The 20136-nt window shown below is 44.9% G+C and overlaps 1 protein-coding gene across 3 annotated transcripts in view; it reads right to left on the bottom strand.

Annotated features, from left to right (window-relative positions):
• The window catches only part of musk (muscle associated receptor tyrosine kinase), a 141834-nt gene that overhangs the window by 74834 nt on the left and 46864 nt on the right, over positions 1 to 20136 (bottom strand). For all 3 annotated transcript variants that reach the window (XM_033018160.1, XM_033018161.1, XM_033018162.1), the window contains 3 exons: positions 16552 to 16676; positions 14429 to 14588; positions 3459 to 3465 (listed from right to left, as the gene is read on the bottom strand). In XM_033018160.1, the coding sequence (XP_032874051.1) occupies positions 3459 to 3465; positions 14429 to 14588; positions 16552 to 16676 (292 nt within the window). The remainder of the gene's footprint in view (positions 1 to 3458; positions 3466 to 14428; positions 14589 to 16551; positions 16677 to 20136) is intronic.

Below are 20136 nucleotides of genomic sequence, written 5' to 3'. Positions count from 1 at the left end.
GGTGTTGGAAAGGTTCCCAAACCAGCTCTTCCCCGAGTCAGGTCGTCCATGAAGGCTCTGATTGGTGGTTGGCGCATTCCTGACTTGGTCCGAGGGCCCCGGCACTCTGGCTCAGCAGACTTGACGACCATGTTCATCGCCAAGGCAACAAGGATCACAGAGATGGTACAGCCTGTGATGATCCCAACCTCCAGTCTGTGCTAATGATGTTACTGACCCTGATGAGACTCTCATGCTGAACTGGTTGTAATAGTCCAGGATGAGATCTGCCACTTGGCCAAGCACATGATGCTTGGCCATGACTGTCTGGATCAGCTTGTGCGGGATGGAGCCGTAGGCGTTGGCCAGGTCAAGCCACAGCACTGTCAGGTTTCCCTTGTTCTCCCTGGCTTCTCTGATGAGCTGGGTCACCACTCCCGTGTGCTCTAGACACCCCTGCATTCCAGGTAAGCTTCCCTTTTGCACTGAGCTGTCGATGTAGCCATTGCTGGAGAGGAAGTTGGTCAGCCGCCTCGCCACTATGCTGAAGAAGATCTTGACTTCAACGCTTAGCAAGGAGATGATCCTGAACTGATCGATCTTCTTGGAATCTTCTTCCTTTGGGATCCAGGCTCCTTCAGCGAATCGCCACTGCTGCGTCACTTTACCTCTCCTCCAGATGACTTTCAGGATCTTCCACAGCCGTTTCAGTAACAAGGGGCAGTTCTTGTAGACCCTGTGGGGGACTCCGCTCGGGCCAGGGGCTGAGCCAGCTCTTGCTCTCTTCACAACGTCCTGGACCTCTTTCGGGAGTGGCTCTCTACTATCAAATTCCTTGATGGGAGGAGTTGATTTTATCCGGATGTTGCACTGGCCCAGCCCCTGCTGCCTGACGGAGTTACTGTAGGTGCCGGATGTTGCACTGGCCCAGCTCCTGCTGCCTGACGGAGTTGCTGTAGGTGCCGGTCGGTCTCCTCCTTAGAGCAAGCCAAACTCCCACTGCGCTTCTGCCCTAGCAGTTGTTTGGTGAAGCCGAAGAGATTGGCTCTGAAGGATGCTCGCTTCCTGGCTCTGTCCTTCTGGCGTCTTCTGTGCCACTCAGCTCTACGGAGGGTCAGCAGCTTCTTCCTCAGGATGGCTCGTAGCTCAGCCAAGGGGGGACATTGCTCTTCGCTGGCCTCTTTAAACTGCTTCTTGAGGGACTTCAGCTCCTGCCGGATCTTGTGGATTTTTGCTGCTCTTTGGTTCATGGTGAAAGCGTCGTCTCCACTGCTCCAAACCTTTCCACAGCTAGGCTGACGATGATTGTCGTCATTGTCCGCAGCCTTCGATCCACACCTCCCTTCGCAGTTGCTTCTAGTGCCTTGTCGACATCCTCATCGAACTGATGCCAGACTGCCGCCTTGCAGGCCTGTGGACATTTGACTCGAACCTTCTCCGGAAATCCGTTCTGAGGGACTAGTTGCGTCACGGAGGCTTCGGGCTCTATGGGATGCTGCCGGGCCCGGCTCCTCCTGCGTCTCACCAGGTAAAATACTTGTGCGTTGTGACACACCCTCTCCCTCCAAACACTTCATCCAAGTATGTCATTTGTTACAAACTGAGGCAAACTCACTTTGACCTCATGTGATTTTATTGATCCATCCTTTCGGACGCAGGCAGATGGTGTGTAAGAACTGTGCAGAAGTGGCTCACACCAGCATTTCCACAAATCTCCCAAAAAAAGCCCTTGCAAAACAGCAACCACCATTCTTTCCCCTTCTTTATAAATGTTTGTTGATTTACTTTTTATGTCTTGAAGTTTCTGTTTGCATTTAACACTAGTTTATTAGATTGGAACTATAAATACGATACAAGAGACTTAGATTTCAGCTTTTACTCTTTGGAGCGGAGTTGATATTCTGATGAAGTAATTTTCCCTGTTTTTTTCCCTGTTAATGTTCCCTGTTGAAGTAATGTTTCCCTGTTGGATCCTGCACAAATTGTATTCCATTTAAACCTGCTATGTTACAGGTCAGGCAATAATACTGAGAAGGACCTTCAAATCCAATAATCATAGAGCATCTTTAAATGTTGCCATCAAACCAGGAAAAGGAGATATTGGAACAGGCGATTGATTCTTGGTTAAATACGTGGGTTTTAGGAATAGTCTATGGGAAGGAGAGAGGGAGGCAGAGTATGAAGGAGATTTGTGGCATCAGGAAATGAATGCAAGGGCACAATGGCGATGCAATTATATTCAGCAACATCCATGTGGCCAGAACTGGAGGAGTATAGAAATCGTGGGGGTTGAAGAGCTGTAGATCTCATGGATTTGGAGGGGGTGGGACTCTGGGGCAGTGGGTTGGTGTCTCCGGCACCTCATGGCATTTAAACATAAATCTGCTTCTGTGCATTTCGTCACAGAGCTACACAGCATGGAAACAGAATCTTTGGCCCAACCTGTCAATGCAACCAGACTGACATACTGGGCTAGTTCCATTTGCCTGCATTTGGCCCAAAGGCCTCTAAATAATTCCCATCTGTATATCTATCAAAATGTCTTTTGAAAGTCGTGATTGTATCCACTTCTACAGCTTCCTCTGGCAGCTTGTGCCAGATACAGACCACCTTCTGAGTTACAAAACTTTCACAAGCATTTATCTGGCATCTGGAGATGCACTCAACCGTCAAAGCATAGTAGGCTTCTGACCAAGTGTTGGTTAATGGGATTAGAGTAGTATAGATGCTTGATGGTGACCATGGACATAGTGGGCCAACGGGCCTATTTTTGTGCTGCATGATACTATAACGCGTCCTTTAAAGAACCCGTCGTCCTCAGGAAATGGGAGATTTCTTTCCGTTGCGCTTTCACCAAAGTCGGGTGTTACACTTGGACAGCGTGCAGCCTTGACAAGCAGACACTAACATACACCCTAGATGTGGAGACTGCAAGCTTAGAGCTAAGTGGGGGAAGGCAAGGAGTGCAGGCCAGCTGGAAACAGCTGAAGCTGTTGTCCTCTTGTGGTCTCAGCATTTCCTGACCGGGCCGTAACCTCGAGCGCTAAACTACAAGAACAAAATAAAGCATCCAGTTGCTGGCTCAACGCCTAACTCCCCGACTTAATTCCACTTAAACATTATTTATTTCACTTTGGACAAGCCTGGAAAATAAATGAGGCCAATAAAAACATTTTGTGACAAAAGAGAAGGCATCTGATAACTGATCGGCACAACAGTGCGAGCCACGGACAAATAATCTTCACCGTCACAGCCATTCTCTCCAGCAGGCAATCGACCCTTTGCTGTTAGCTGTGTGAGTTAAAACCCCCTCAGTTTGTCTCAGACTTAAATTGCTACCCATCGGTTCCTTTGGCAAATACCACATTCAACAGACGGGTTACTGTCAGTGTTAACACAACGCATTCACACTTAGGCAATGTGGCAGAGTTGCTCAGGAAATTAAAAGTGACTCTTGCAGGACAACTCAAAACTCTTACCTCCATTCTACTGGGAAGTGGCAGGTTGCATTGGAGACCCGGCATGGTGAATCCAAGAAAGAAAGAAAGAAGTAAAAAGTCAGGATTTTATCCATTAATGACAACAAATTAAAGTGTGTGTGTGAAAACTTGAAATGCCTGCACTATTCAGATTGTGTGTGTTTGTGTATTAGATTGCACAGTGAGCTGTTTGGATCTGTATGTAGGCCTGTGGGTGCTGTGTTACAGAGCACCTTGTTTGTATATGTGTGTGTGTTGCACTCAAATCCGTTCAGATCTCCAATCGTGTGAGAGTGTGTGCGTGCATGTGTATATACAAGTATGCGTGTGTGTGCATGTAACTAAGGGGCCCTAGCACTGGTTGGACAGTTGTACAGGCAACCAAACACTGTGACTAAACATCAGATTTTCCGAGGTTGCGCAGAGGGGATTGGAGGTCAGATGTGCTATATCCTTAACACATCCTTAAATGTAGAGGGGGTGGGAAGTACTTGCAGGCAGTGCATAACTGGATCTTGCAGCAAAGCACCACTTGGTGACATTATCCTAGCCTGTGACTGGAAGCAGCGATCTAAGCAGTAAACTTTGAAAATCCATTCAAGACTGGAGTTCTGTTGAAAGTTTGTATCACGAGGAGTTCAATAAAAAAGATACTGAACTAACTGAGGGCACGAGACTGATGTTTGAAAACATATTCTTCAGTAGTGATCTGAAACTAGTCAAAAGACCCTCAAGACTCTGATGATGATTGACTATTTATTTGTCTGCTTTCTTAATTATTGAGTGCGGATATGACATAGAACATAGAACAGTACAGCTAAAGGAACTGGCATTTCAGCCCACAATGTCTGCATTTAACATGATACCAAATTAAACTAATCGCATCTGCTTGCACATGATCTATATCCCTCATTTCTACTTTCCAAAAAACCACCAGGGGCGCCAGGAAGATGGCAGCCCTGCCAGCAGTTTGTTCGTTTTTCATCTTTTAGTTATTTTTAGCATTTGATAAAAGTTTGTTTTAATGTTCTTCGGTTTGTTTTATGTGGGGGGAGGGGGGAGGGGATCGGGGGAAACTTTTTTTCAAGTTCCTACCTTCCCGGAGATGTGATCAATTTTCGGATCACATTCTCCGGGCTCTACGGCCTAGCATCGCTGGAGCTGGAGGCCTCCTCGGACAGTTGTAAGCCCCACCGCGGGGCGCGGACTTAACATCGGAGCAGATCCCTTGCCTGGGATCGCTCCCACCGCGGCCTGCGGACTTACCGTCTAGGGCTTGCAGTCTCGGGAGAGGCTAGTCTGGAGCTCCAACGCCGCAGAAGGTTTGACCAGCCCTGACACGAGGTTCGATCGCCCGGCGCGGGGGAGCTGACAATCCCCCGATGCGGGAGCGGATCGCCTCAACACGGAGGGCCCGAACACCGCCGGCTACGGGAGTAAAGATCATCCCGTCAACGGAGCGCTCGAGGCCCCCGACCGAGGAAGAACAAAAGGAAGGACTTGAACTTTATTTCGCCTTCCATCACAGTGAGGAATGTGTAGGAGTCACTGTGGTGGATGTTCATGTTAAAATATGTTTTTGAGTCTGTTGCTTTTAATTGTATGACTGACCTGGCCAGTGAAATTCCTCGTATGTTGCAAAACATACTTGGCGAATAAAATCTGATTCTGATTCTGATTCTGAAAAGGACTCTGACTATCTTCCCTATCTTCACCTGTTATCATTTTATATACTTCTCTCAGGTCGCCTCTCAGCCTGCAATGCTCCAGAGAAAACAATTCTAGTTTGTCCATCCTCTCCTTACAACTAATACACTCCAATCCAGATAACATTCTGGTAAACATCTTCTACCAATGGATTCATTCTAATGCCTTCACATCCTTCCTAAAGTGTGGTGATCAGGACTGCATACAATACTCAAAGTAGGGACCCAAATAAACTTTCATATAGCTGCACCATCTCTTCTATGTTCCAACATATCTGTCTGGAGAATTGTCTCGGCCCGAAAGATCACCTATTCCTTTTCTCCAGAGATGCTGTCTGAGCTGCTGAGTTACTCCAGCTTTTTGTGTCTATCTTCGGTTTAAACCAGCATCTGCAGTTCCTCCCTACACATATCTTCCAAACATTTATATTCAAAGTCACGCCCACTTAAAGGCATGAGATGGGGAAAGTTCAATGGAGATGTTCGGGGCAAGTTTTCTTTACACCGCGTGTGGTGGGGGCCTGGAACACACTGTCAGGGGTGGTGGTGAAGACAGATATGATACTGTTATTTGAGAGGCTTTTAGATACGTGCGTGGAAGTGCAGGGAATAAGGATATACAGTAGATCATGTACAGGCAGATGAGATCAGTTCATCGTGGCGTTCAGCACAAACATTGTGGGCCGAAGGGCCTGCACCTGTGCTATGTTCTATGTTCCTTTTTGATTTTCTAAAATACAACACTTCACACTTGTCCAGAGGAAAAGCCGATTTAACAACAGACCACGGTTCAGAAACATCTAACGAAAATACATTAAATTATTTTCTGAATTAAATTTTTGCAGGTTCAGTATCTCACTGCATGCCCTTTTTCATAACAACTTTCTGCTGCTCCCAACCCTGTGCCATTTCTAATCACCACAACTCTCAGTCACGGCCTCCACACTGGATTCCAAGAATACCAATCCAATCAGCCAGTGGGTAGCATGCTTGTTTATCAGTCATAGAGTCATAGAGTCATAGAGTGATACAGTGTGGAAACAGGCCCTTAGGCCCAACTAGCCCACACCGGACAACATGCCCCAGTTACACTCGTCCCAACTGCCTGCGTTTGGTCCATATCCCTCCAAAAGTCCTATCCATGTACCTGTCTGTTTCTTAAACATTGGGATAGTCCCTGCCTCAACTACCTCCTCTTGCAGCTTGTTCCATACACCCACCACCCTTTGTGTGAGAAAGTTACCTCTCAGATTCCTATTAAATCTTTTCCCCTTCACCTTGAACCTTTGTCCTCTGGACCTCGATTCCCCTACTCTGGGCAATAAATTCTGTGCATCTAAAAGTCTGTTGGTTCAAATCCCAAGCCAGGATTTGAGTGGATAAATCTGAGTAAGGAATGCTGTACTGTGCTTGGGTGACTAAATGGAGGTCCTTTTGACTCTGTGAACCCCTCTGTGTTACTTCACAAAATAGCAGGAACATTATCTCATATATCCTGGGCAACATTTACCCCTGAAAAAAACATAATCTAAATAGATTAAACAGTCTAATTGCATTTCTCTTTATGGGAGCTTGTTATGCACAAATTGGCATTGATTCCCACATTTGGCAGCACTTGCACTTTAAACATTTATTCCAATGATTGCAAAGCTCTTCAATGTTTCCTGCAGCTGTGACACGTGCTCTACCAATGTAAACTAGATTCTTGTTTGAATGGTCAATAACTTCAGGAGGCAAGGCGTACACTGACTAAGTATTCACTCTCTGAAGAACTAGGCCTCAGTATTCTTTGGAAATCTAGGCGAGGATTTGGTTCAGCTGCCGGTTTATGAACATTTCTTCACACAGCCCGTCACTTCTGACATGCTGCGCTCTCAGCAGTAAGATCCCACTCACTGAGAATGCTCAGAAACCCGGTTGAAGATGGCAACTTGCAAAAGAGCAACTTTGGTTCAGTTAACCACAAAGGTTCTGTTCTCCAGGTTTTGATTTAAAGAATAAATCCTGATCTGATTTAAAAACCAGACCTTTAATCAGCACTGTGCTTTGGTTAAAAGATTCCATCTTTTAAACTCACTCTGCATTCAAAGGCCACTTCATGCATCTGCTGCCCAGCTGGGAATTCTAGACAGTGGCAAATCTAATCGTCATCGCTATTCTATTCCATTAAATTGTTTAGGGCTAGGCCTTATCTTCTCCCCATATTGCTGTGTGCTTATTGAAATTTAACAAATCAATTGCAACATGGATCTTACAACAGGAAGGTTAAAGGAAACTAACCAGATTTTCTGCATTAAAACATGCATTAAAACATGCATTAAAGCAGTGGTTCTTAACTTTTTTGGTGCTACGTACACGCATACGCGAACAAACTATTGTATATGGTATGTACCACTGTTAGGTTCCTAAAAATGTACTCAACAAATGGATATGTTATTTATGACCCCTTCATGTCCCCCGGCAAAGCCCCAAATTACCCCCCATGGGGGGGTCCTGACCCCCAGGTTAAGAACCACCGTATTAAAGGATTACAAAAAAAACAAGTGCTGGAAGAGCTCAACAGGCCAGGCAGCATCTGTGGACAGGCAGCACTTTGGGTTGGATCCCATGATCGTGTAGAGGGCAAAGAGAGGTTAGATGAAGGGGTGGGGCAAATACTGGCATGATTCAGGTGAGGAAGGGTGATTGGAGATGGGTGTAGAGAGTAATAAGATCGAGAGGTGAAATGGATACAAAGGGGTGGAATCTGATAAGGACGGAAAAGGAGGAGTGACGTAAAACCAGGGGGAGGGATAGTAAGTGGAAGGTTACGGGGGGTGGAGGGGGAGGGGAGGCACAGGGGGAAAGGAAAATTGGGGATTAAAGAGCTGAGTGGATGGAGGACGGGAAAGGAACTGGGTGACGGGGGAGTGGGAGGAAGATGTGTATGTGAGGGGTGTGGGGGATGGTAGCTGAGAAATATTGAAGATAAATATTGGTCAGTACAGCAAGCATAATTTCTTGTTCCTCAATGGTTCAGGGAATTTCCTCCTGATGTCCTGAAATGTTATTTATTCCTGAATCAACAGCACTAAAGCACATTAACTGGAAAGAGTCACCTTGCTTTGTTACGGAAGCTTGTTATATATGAATTGGCTACTGCAAGTGCATAATACAATGACTACATTTCAATAAGTGTTTTGATGGCTGTGTGGAGACCAGGATGATTGGAAAAGTAATTTTTGTTGTACTTGGTGAGTTGATCCAATTGGGATTGAAAGGGAAGCAGATTCAATGGTACCTTGAGAAAGGGAATAGGATAAAATATTTGGAGGAGGTATATTCTAAGTCTAAGTATTTGGCAGTTCCTTGAGAGGCACAGTGGACTGAATAACCTTCTTCAATAGTTAGTTCTATTAATAATTTCTCTGGATAGCCACTGTACCATGAGTAAGAAAGATGCCTTTTCTCAGTGTTGATATCAGAAAGGGCACAAACATTTTCAGGTAGTTCACATCCATATTACTTTTGCCGGTGCCTGGAACTGATGATGAATCTTTCAATGTACATGTTACCTTGTTCCAGAATTTCTTTGGCAATGGCATCTCTTAATCGCTCAACCCACCCCTTACTGCTTTAACTAATTCCTTTGGCTCTTCTCCAACTATCACAAGATATCAAGTGGTGACATTCAGCACAGTTTGCTGTTATCCCTCGAACTCTGCTCTTAAATCAAAAGCATCGCAGAAGGTTTGGCCGAGCTCAGCGATCTGTTGTGATGCACCGAGAATGCTGTGTGGAGCGAGACTTGCAAACAAAGAGGGCAAGCAAAACACATTTCACAGATGAGGTCATCAGGGGAAAGAGAGGGTTGAAGGATGAGTCAGCAGTTGTCTTTAAAGTTATGAAGCGTTTCGATGAGGCAAAAACAGCGATGCCATTTTGAGGGGAGAAGGCAGGAGAATGGGGTTGAGAGGGAAAGATAGATCAGCCATGATTGAATGGTGGAGTAGACTCCACAAGTTCTCGTTCACAAGTTATAGGAGTAGAATTTGGCCCATCGCGTATGCTCCGCCATTCAATCATGGCTGATCTCTGCCTCCTAATCCCATTTTCCTGCTTTCTCCTCATAACCCTTGACACCCATTCTAATCAAGAATTTGTCTCTATCTGCTTTAAAAATATCCACTGATGGCTTCCACAGCCGTCTGTGTCAATGAGTTCCACATATTAACCACCCTCTGACTAAAGACGTTCCTCCTCACCTCCTTTATAAAAGCGAGCCCCTTTAATTCTGAGACTTGTTGGGCTGAATGGCCTAATTCTGTTCCTATGACTTATTGGGTCGAATGGCCTAATTCTGATAAGGTCACTTTTGACGTTATGACTCGAAGGGCTGAATGGCCAACTGCTCCAACATCTTGTGAACTTATGTTTCTGCACACAGGAGCATTACCTATAAAATGGTCATTAACATATACGGCATGGAACTTAGGCAAACCTCCTTCACCCTTCACCCTCAGATTGTGATGAGAATGCGGAAATGGCTCCCACAAGATAGAAGAGTTTTATTTAAAGGGAAACTGGATAAATGTGAGGGAAGTTGGTATATTGCTGGGGTGAGAAGAATATGTGGGACGATACTGTGCAGCGTAGAAAATGCAGAGTGCATCAAATAGGCTGCTTCCATGTACAATAAGGCAAAGAACAATCATTGAACAATAAAATGTGAGTGCCAGGGCTTATTTGGCTGCATAATGCTCATGTTATGACTTAGAATAGAATTAAGGCAATACTCTGAGTTGCTAATGCATTCTGAACCAGCTAGCTGATAAGGCAAAATCTTCAGGGTGACCATATCAAAGTCATGACGAGATCATAATAGAGTTGATGAATTAAAGCAGAAATCACCTTGTGTTCTCTGTCCTTTGATACCTCAGCTATTGACAGCTGTTTGAGCTATACGTTCTACAACAAGTGTTAGCAGTGAGGCCACTACCAGTTCAGCTGCTAGAGGGGCTGAACCAGAGATCAAACACATGTGAAAGGAAAAATAAATGGCTATCGTTTTGATTGGCGTCAGGTGGCTCCTCAAAATGAATGCCAGACGTTCCAGAATTTTCATTTGGATTTATGCTGCCTGGTCTATGTTGCTTGTTTTATAAAGCAATGGGGTGGCTGGCTGGCTTCCATTCAAGCATGCCAGCCTGTTATGTAAATGAGAATGGCGGCACGATGGCGCAGCGGTAGAGTTGCTGCCTTATAGCGCTTGCAGCACCGGAGACCCGGACTTGATCTTGATTACGGGTGCTGTCTGTACGAGTTTGTATGTTCTCCCCGTGACCTGCGTGGGTTTTCTCCGAGATCTTTGGATTTCTCCCACACTCCAAAGATGTACAGGTTTGTAGGTTAATTGGTTTGGTATAAGTGTAAAATTGTCCCTAGGATAGTGTTAGTGTGCGGAGATCGCTGGTCGGCGTGGACTCGGTGGGTCGAAAGGCCTGTTTGCATCTCTAAACTAAACTAAACTAAGGGCTCATTGCTGAACATCACCCATAACAATTTGTTGAGGGTGACGCAGAGGCGCAGTGGTAGAGTTGCTGCCTTGATCCTGACTATGGGTACTGTCTGTACAGAGTTTGAATGTTCTCCCTGTGACCGCACGGGTTTTTTCCGGGTGCTCCGGTTTCCTCCCATACTCCAAACACGTACATGTTTGTAGGTTAATTGACTTCATTAAAATTGTAAATTATCCCTCGTGAGTAGGAAAATGTTAGTGTACGGGGTGATTGTTGATCAGCATGGACTCAGTGGGCTGAAGGGCCTGTATCCGAGCTGCATTTCTAAAATCTAAAGACTAAATTATCTCAACTATAAGCCACTTTGCAGCATGGTTGATCTAAAGTGACTCCAATTTTGCCTCGGAAAACCCCCTGGATTGCACAAAGGTCACAATTCATTCCATATAGGCTGTGGAAGCCACGTCAATGGATATTTTTAAGGCATAGATAGATAGATTCTTGATTAGTACAGGTGTTAGGGAATATGGGGAGAAGGCAGGAGAATAGGATTTGGAGGGAGAGGTAGATCAGCCATGATTAAATGGCGTAGTAGACTTGATAGACCGAATGGTCTAATTCTATGCTTATGAACTTATGAACTAAAGGCTAAGGAGCTACTGTGACCTTTCTGTGCTCCAGTTGTGACTACTTTCCAAAATGACATTATTAGCTGTGAAGCCGTTTGACACATCCTGAAGTGCTGAAAGGCACAACCATGACATGAGCTTTTATTCACAGTTGCTGGATTCAGGCCCATCTGTTAAGGTTTGATGTGGATGGGAAGGAACACTAGCCTTTAAGATCCATAATCGTCATTTAGAGAAAAACATTAATTTCTTCCGTTCTTTTAAAAACATACTTTAGATTCTTGCAATGTAGACAAGGGCTGCATTTATTGCCCATGAGTGATTTCCCTTGGCAAGATGGTGATGAGCTGGGTTGTCAAGCCACTGTTCTCCACGTGGTACAGGCTCTCGCAGAGTGTTGCAAGAAGGGTCTTGACTCAAAACGTCATCTGTCCATTTCCCTTCAGAGATGCTGTCTGACCCATTGCGTTCCTCCAGCAGAATGTTTTTTTGCTCCAGTATCTGCAATCTCTTGTGTCTTATACTGTTGAGTCAGGGTTAGACCACCAGGAGTTAGATCCAGGGACAATGAAGGAACAATAATCCATCTCCATGTCAGGATCCTGTGTGACATGTGGTGGGGGGTAGTGATGTATTCATGCTCCTATTGGCCTTGTCTGTGTAAATGATTGGGATCGCAGATTTAACAAGTACTGTTGAAGACTTGGCAAGCTCGGCAGTGCATACAATATTTATCATATTATCTTATGTTTTTGACCCCTAGTAGTAGAGTCTGCGGACAAGCGAATCAATTCAGTTTCTATCTTACGTATAATTTTAAAGGACAGGAGCAAGTCACGTGGCAGCCCTTTCATCTCTGAAGAGCCCCAGCCTGTTCAGAAGCAGGGGAATTTAGACATCATTGGTAAAGATAAGGCAATGGGGGCCTAGAAATGGAAAGCTATTGAAGAGTTGAAGTGGAAGGTACACAAAAATGCTGGAGAAACTCAGCGGGTGCAGCAGCATCTAAGGAGCGAAGGAAATAGGCAACGCTTCGGGCCGAAACGTTGCCTATTTCCTTCGCTCCATAGATGCTGCTGCACCTGCTGAGTTTCTCCAGCATTTTTGTGTACCTTCGATTTTCCAGCATCTGCAGTTCCTTCTTAAAAACGAAGAGTTTAAGTGCATCTGAGGTATAGGATGTAGGTGGAAAGGGAGTGGACAAGGGGGACTAGGATGGAATCAAGGTACATGATGATGAGCTCAGTGGGGCAAGAGTAAGAAGAATCAGTCTGAAGAAGGGTCGTGACCTGAAATGTCATCTATCCATGTTCTCCAGGGATGCTGTCTGACCTACTAAGTTACTCCAGCACTTTGTGTCTTTCTCAGCCTGTTCAGGCTTTCCTATTGATTGGCCCCGTCTTGTTCCTGGTATCATCACCATGTATCTTGTCATTTGTGATCTTGTCACCCAGGTCTGCAGGTTGCTCAGGTTCACGTGGCTTCACACGGAACACTTTTACAGGAGGACAGATTATTGGTTTGGATGTGCTTGGACGAGTCCGCATCTCCCGTTTGCCCCTATATGGGGTGCTGTGATGACCTTTAGTGGCCTGCTCCCAGTGTTCTCCAGCTCTCTCACTGCCGGCACTGCCCTCGGAAGAAGCGACAATGCTGGAAGTGGGCAATTTACTAGGAGCAGTTTGGCACCTACAGGTCCTACTTCAAACGAATGACGACACTTTGATAGTGCTTTATTGCTGGGAAGAGTTCAAAAGAGATGTGTGAGATGCCATAGAAATGCATGTCCTTTCTTTTCCCTCTTTTTCCAAGTGAGGCAGAATATATTTGCAGGCTTGGTCCCAAGTAAGGATTTTATTACTGTGCAAGTTTTGCTCTTGAAATAATCATCCCAACATTGTCTTGGCGCAAGGCCGATGATCTAATGGTGATTATCGTGAAATAGGGCCAAACATGAGGTAAGTTAAAGAAATTGCCAGCACAATGGAAAAAGGCCAGGCAAATTTATGTGAGGATCTTTACCAGCTGTTAGTTTCTTCTGACTTCACAGCTAAGGACATAAACAATGCCGTTTGGCCTCCCACACGTTATTATTAAGAGATTTTAATTGCCCACAGGGAGTATTGATACTGCAATGCTAGCCAATGAGTTGGAAGCAAAGATGGAGGAAACAGATTCACTGAATGACAAGCCAATGACAACAAACAGTGTCTCTGAGTTCATGGTCATCCAGTCACCAGTATCTGGCATTCTCTACTCAACCAATGTCTGGACATCTCCACCCAGGCAGTGTCTGTCGCCTTCTCCTCAGACTATGTCTGAGACCCTCCACCCAGACAGTGTCTGACACTCCCCCTACTCAATCAACTTCTGCCACTCTGCCACTCTGCACCTATATGCGACTCTCTTCACTCGATGAACCTCCGGACATCCTACCCACACAGTGTCTGCCACTCTTCAGCCAGAGGGTACCGAGCCTCTCCACCCACCCTATTCACGCGATTGCTATTTTCCATTAATCTAATCCCTGCTGTGGACGGAGGAAGCAACTTTTAATTCCGATCATTCCTTCACAGTAAGGGAGATTCCTTTCTTAGAACATCCATCTGTACATTGGCTCTCAGTGTGTTTGGCATCAAACAAATTCATAAAAGAAACAAGACATATGTACAGACCAAGAACGAGGAGGGACGTGGAGCCTGAGGTCGGAGTCCCTGGGGGCCGAGGTTGCGTAGAACAAAGGGGGCTCGGCCTGGGGGTGGGGGAGACGAAGATGGGACCAACAATATTAAGGGTTACTTGTCTGCGCCTTGTCGCGACTCTTTTGTGTTCCGTGTATGTAAGGACAAAGAATATCACTGTACCTTCATGGTACATGCAACAATAACGTTATCTATCTATCTATCTATCTATCTATCTATCTATCTATCTATCTATCTATCTATCTATCTATCTATCTATATCTATCTATCTATCTATCTATCTATCTATCTATCTATCTATCTATCTATCTATCTATCTATCTATCTATCTATCTATCTATCTATCTATCTATCTATCTATCTATCTATCTATCTATCTATCTATCTATCTATCTATCTATCTATCTATCTATCTATCTAGTATTCTTGACTGACCTGCAATATCCAGTGTGGCAGTGGCCTTTGCTGTGGTACTTCCTTCATTGTGTTTGTTATTCGTTAAGCAGGTGAACAACGAAGGCCTGGTAATATAGACACGCAGACGAGACTCCATCACCTCCCCCATGATTCGATTCTGTATTGACCCCTTGGGGAGCTGGAGAGGGGGCAAAGGAAAATATGGAGTTACAAAACACACGCTTGTTCAGATTTGGAAACTGGCTGTGGAAGACTTTACAATCTGTATGACAGGTATTAAAGGAGTATTTCCCTGAAAAGTGTGCGTGCATCTGTGTGAAGATGACACAGCCCTAATTACTGGTAGTAGCTGTTGTTTTGTGAAGTGCCAATTCTAATAAATTCAATTTGTCTGCGCGCGAAAGAGAAAGAGCATCGGAAAGTGCGAGTGGAGTGTGAGAGTGTGTGAGTGAGAGCATGAACAAGTGAAAGTAAATAAACTAGGGAGAGAGCGGGGCTTGGATGTTTGAGAGTATGAGAGAGAGAGTGAGAAAATGCGCAAATGAATGCGTGAGCGAGTGAGTCAGAGAGAGAGAGTAGGTAATCCAGTTATTCTAACAGAAGGCTTCAACCATTGGCCTCCAGTCCCTGACCCCACAGGAATCAGATAGCCAGCTGGAACAGGGTGAACCGTCAGGAAGGAGTGGGATATCAGGCCAATGTCAGAGATTAAAGGACAGATTCCCCGGTGGTTGGAAGGGCTGGAGTTTTTGAAGTCCACACTGTAGAAGGAGGAGAGTGAACGCTGAGGTCAGAGGCAGGATAAACTCTCCCCAAGTCTGCCAATGGGCTTTGTTTGTGGAGTAGATGTCCAGCCCCCAACCCAATGAACCCATCACCGTGGCCTTAGATTATTACCTCATGTTTCCTTGGCATGAAACCAAAAGCTAGCAGCTGAGCTTGTCCCCTTGCCTGTGGGAAATTACTGGCTGCATCAACCCCAACAACATGTTAAAGGCTGAGTATATATTCATCACAATAAACAGTGCAGGAGGAGGCCATTTGGCCCACTCTCTGGCTGCTTCCAATATTCCCTTTCACATTTTCCCCCATTTTCCTTTTAAAATATATCATTGTGTCTGCACCAAATATTATTCTGTGGAATAAAACATATATGGTGCTGGAGTAACTCAGCAGGTCAGACAGCATCTCTATAGGATATATAAATAGGCGATGTTTCGGGTCGGGACACTTCTTCAGAAGTCGACGATCCATGTTCTCCAGGGATGTGGCCTGACCTGCCGAGTAACTCCAGCCCTTTATGTTCTATGCATGATTACAGCATCTACAGTCTCTTGTGGCTTCATTATTCTGTGAAGATTGTGAACACAATGCCTGATGTTAAAATTGTAAAGTAAAACCTTTCACCCAAGGATTTCCGCATGGTATTACTTTAATTTATCACGGCACGGGGCGGCACAGTGGCGCAGCAGTAGAGTTACTGCCTTACAGCGCCAGAGACCCGGGTTCGATCCTGACTACGGGTGCTCTCTGCACGAAGTTTGGATGTTCGCCCCGTGACCTGCGTGGCTTTTCTCCGAGATCTTCGGTTTACTCCCACATTCCAAAGACGTACTGGTTTGTAGGTTAATTAGCTTGTTATAAATGTAAAATGGACCCTTGTGTGTGTAGGATAGTGTTAGTGTGTGGGGCCGCTGTTCGGCGCGGACACGGTGAGCTGAAGGGCCTGTTTTCGCGCAGTATCTCTAAACTAAACTAAACTAAAATTGCAGAGATGGAACAACAGTTTCAGGAGCATAACTCGTACTCTTCTGCCAAAAGGTGTCAGAGGTTAACATAGAAACATAGAAAATAGGTGCAGGAGTAGGCCATTCGGCCCTTCGAGCCTGCACCGCCATTCAATATGATCATGGCTGATCATCCAACTCAGTATCCTGTACCTGCCTTCTCTCCATAGGTTATGGGGAGAAGGCAGGAAAATGGGGTTAGGAGGGAGAGAGATATCAGCCATTATTGAATGGCAGAGTAGACTTGATGGGTCGAATGGCCTAATTCTACTAATTCAGACCTTATGAAAGGATTAGTGCAATTCACATATGGCTGTCGCACACACGGTCGTAAAATGCACAAAAGAGACTCACTGCTCTCCCATTCTCCAGCCACTTGATGGTGGGAATCGGAAACCCGGCGGCTTTGCACTGCAGAGTCACTTCAGAACCAAAGCTGACATTTTGTGATGTGGGCGCCTTCACAATTCTGGCAGGGACTACGGGAAAACAACAGAGACATAACTCACGTTAAAGGTCTATAATTCAAACAATGCCCTGGAGGCTGGTTAGCTTCATTACACTTTTTCCTGGCTTTTAGATGGCAGCTCTCATCATCTCAACAATGTGGCATGTTTCGACTATAGGGATTTATGGGAGCTTGCTATACTTAAATTGGCTGCTTTATTTCCTATGTTAGTCTAAAAGTGTCACGTTTAGACTATAGGCATTGTGGTAACATAGGAAATAAAGCAGCCAATTTAGGTATAGCAAGCTCCCATAAATTGATAATGATCATATAATCTGTTTTAGTAAGTCGTTAAGAGACAAATAGTGTTTCAAATAACTCTCCTGGTCTTCTTTGGACCAGCTCTATGTGTCTTTTATATTCACCTGACCAAGTAGTCAGTGTCTTAGTTCAAAGTCTCATTGAAACAGAAACCAGGCTCCATTGACAATCGATGAACAGCCACATTTTCAAACAAAGTTATTTTTCTTCAGCTTCAGCTGGAAAGAAATCTTCTCCAACGCGCTAACACTTGGCAGCAGCAATTGAATACTAGCTAGAAAACAGGCCTTTCTACTCTTGGATATGCATGCAAATTCATCCCTAGCCAGCAGTGTAAAATGCAAGTGAACACCCAAGGCTTTCTGAGGGGCTGTAGTTAAAATAAAGTAGAACATTTCTCACTTTGGCCAATAAATTATGTCTGAAGAACTCACTTGATTGGCACCCACCCGCCATCAGTACTGTTCACAACCTCCAGTGCCAGACGGATTGCTAGATATGGCTACAGTTGCAGCATTCAAAAGACATTTGGACAGGTACATGGATAGGAAAGATTTAGAGAGATATGCGTCAAATGCAGGGTGACTTGGACAGGTTGGGGGAGTGGGCGGATGCATGGCAGATGACGTTTAATGTGGAGAAATGTGAGGTTATCCACTTTGGTAGCAAAAACAGGAATGCAGATTACTATCTAAATGGCGTCAAGTTGGGAAAAGGGGAAGTACAGCGGGATCTGGGGGCCTTGCTCATCAGTCTATGAAAGTAAGCATGCAGGTACAGCAGGCAGTGAAGAAAGCGAATGGCATGTTGGCCTTTATAACAAGAGGAGTTGAGTATAGGAGCAAAGAGGTTATTCTGCAGTTGTTCAGAGCCCTAGCGAGACCACACCTGGAGAATTGTCTGCAGTTTTGGTCCCCTAATTTGAGGAAGGACATTCTTGCTATTGAGAGAGTGCAGCGTAGGTTTACAAGGTTAATTCCCGGGATGGCGGGACTGTCATATGCTGAGAGAATGAAGCAGCTGGGCTTGTACACTCTGGAGTTTAGAAGGATGAGAGGGTATCTTATTGAAACATATAAGATTGTTAAGGGTTTGGACACGCTGGAGGCAGGAAACAAGTTCCCGATGTTGGGGGAGTCCAGAAACAGGGGCCACAGTTTAAGAATAAGGTGTAAGCCATTTAGAACGGAGACGAGGAAACACTTTTTCTCACAGAGAGTTGTGAGTGTGGAATTCTCTGCTTCAGAGGGCGGTGGAGGCAGGTTCTCTGGATGCTTTCAAGAGAGAGCTGGATAGGGCTCTTAAAGATAGCGGAGTCAGAGGATATGGGGAGAAGGCAGGAACAGGGTACTGATTGGGGATGATCAGCCATGATCACATTGAATGGCGGTGCTGGCTCGAAGGGCCGAATGGCCTACTCCTGCACCTATTGTCTATTGTCTATAAATGCAGGCACATGGGACTACCAGAGGTAGACACCTTGTGGGCATGGGTGAAATGGGCTGAAGGGCTTTTACCCATGTTGTATGACACTATGACTTAATGTTGTGACTCCAGAGTGCAGCATTTACTGTATAAAGGGCATGGAAATACTTGTCAAGATTGCAACCACACCCCCCCCCCGAAATCTATGCTCTCCACAACCCAATTAAGGCAGTGGAAATCACAATAGCAAACACTAGCATTTATCTAGTGCTTTTTCCAGGTAGAATACACTATTGGTGCTTTGCTCAATGCCTTTACATGTTCTGATGTAGAAATCTGTAGTGTAGAGAAATGCCACATGTAGTTCATTTTGCCTCTACTAGCTCGTTGAATGAACAGTTTTGCTCCCATTATCTGTGGCCCTCATTCTCCGGTCCCTATTCCAAATTCAATTTCTAATTCATTTTTCAAATGAGATGGGTTCAGTCTTTCAGGTGGAGCCCTCCTGAACCTGGCAAATCCATGAATGGAACAAAGCCTCTTCATCTCCTCCCAGCTATATTGTCAATAAAAATTAAATTTCAGACTTCTAGTTTCTGACTTCTCACCGAGTGAATATTTTTAAAAACCTGATTGAAAAACTGTTCACTGCTGCTGAAATTCTGGGAACAGGGAACTCAGGCCCACGCCACTTCCATGACTTAAAGCAACCCAAGCTTCCCTGAATCTCCAACGAAATGTTTCTCTTCCTCACTTCATCTTACAACATAATGGGTCCATAATCAATACTGGCATTAACTTGCTTGTGCTTCTTCACCTCTCACCCACGCCTTCCGTTCCCTTGACCTTAATTTGTGCTTTGCAAGGGACCTGACTTGAAACATTATCTGCCCATTTACTGCCTGACCTTCTGAGATCCCCCAACAATCTGTTTTTTTTATGCTTGGGAGACAGATTTTGTTCTAAATCTTTGGTCTATGCCTCCAGCCCTAGACTTACTCAATCAACAGATATTGTTACCTCCCATTCACTGAATGCTTCTCAATTAATATCTGGACAACTTCAATCAAAGGCCCCCTCCCCTTAACCTTTTAAATTCCAAGGAATCCAAACTCACCCAAGATGGGAACTGTTCAACTGATCAACATGCTTTATTCCTTGAGAGGATGAAATTAACATCCTTCCTTTTTACTGTCTTATGTTTCACCCTGTCATTAAGTCAAAGTAAACTACAATTTGGAGCAGCTTGCTAAACCCACAGGACTCCAGATTAACCATTGGATCTATTTTTATAGTATAGAGAGAGCCCAACTTCAGGAAACCGCATATCCTGTGCAGCTCTGACCCTGGGGATTCCTGACCAAGCACACAAGGGTGGACCTCAGAAGTCACGGCCTGCCTTATGTATCTTGTTCATGTTGTTGAATGTTGTTCATTTGGAAAGATTATTTGGATTTTTTATAGTTGACTCATCTTTAAAAGAAAGAAGCATTTCTCAAGCATAACTCATAGCCTGAGTACTCGCTAAAGTCCTATAAAATGCTTTTGCTTGTAGGAAATGAGACAGCCAAACTGTGCAGAACACGCTGCCACAAACAATAATGTGATAATGATGAGGTGATCTTTTATGATGATGTTATAAAGATTGACCGGGAGACCAGAGAGAAGCCCGCAGCTCCTCACTGAAATGGTGCCTTGGGCTCTTTCCCATCTCCCGAGATGGCAGAAGGGATCTCTGTACAACG

The sequence above is a fragment of the Amblyraja radiata genome, chromosome 3 (genome assembly GCF_010909765.2).
Source record: "Amblyraja radiata isolate CabotCenter1 chromosome 3, sAmbRad1.1.pri, whole genome shotgun sequence".
NCBI lineage: Eukaryota > Metazoa > Chordata > Chondrichthyes > Rajiformes > Rajidae > Amblyraja > Amblyraja radiata.
Note: the sequence above shows the minus strand (reverse complement) of the source record. Positions and strands in the feature narration are given on the sequence as shown.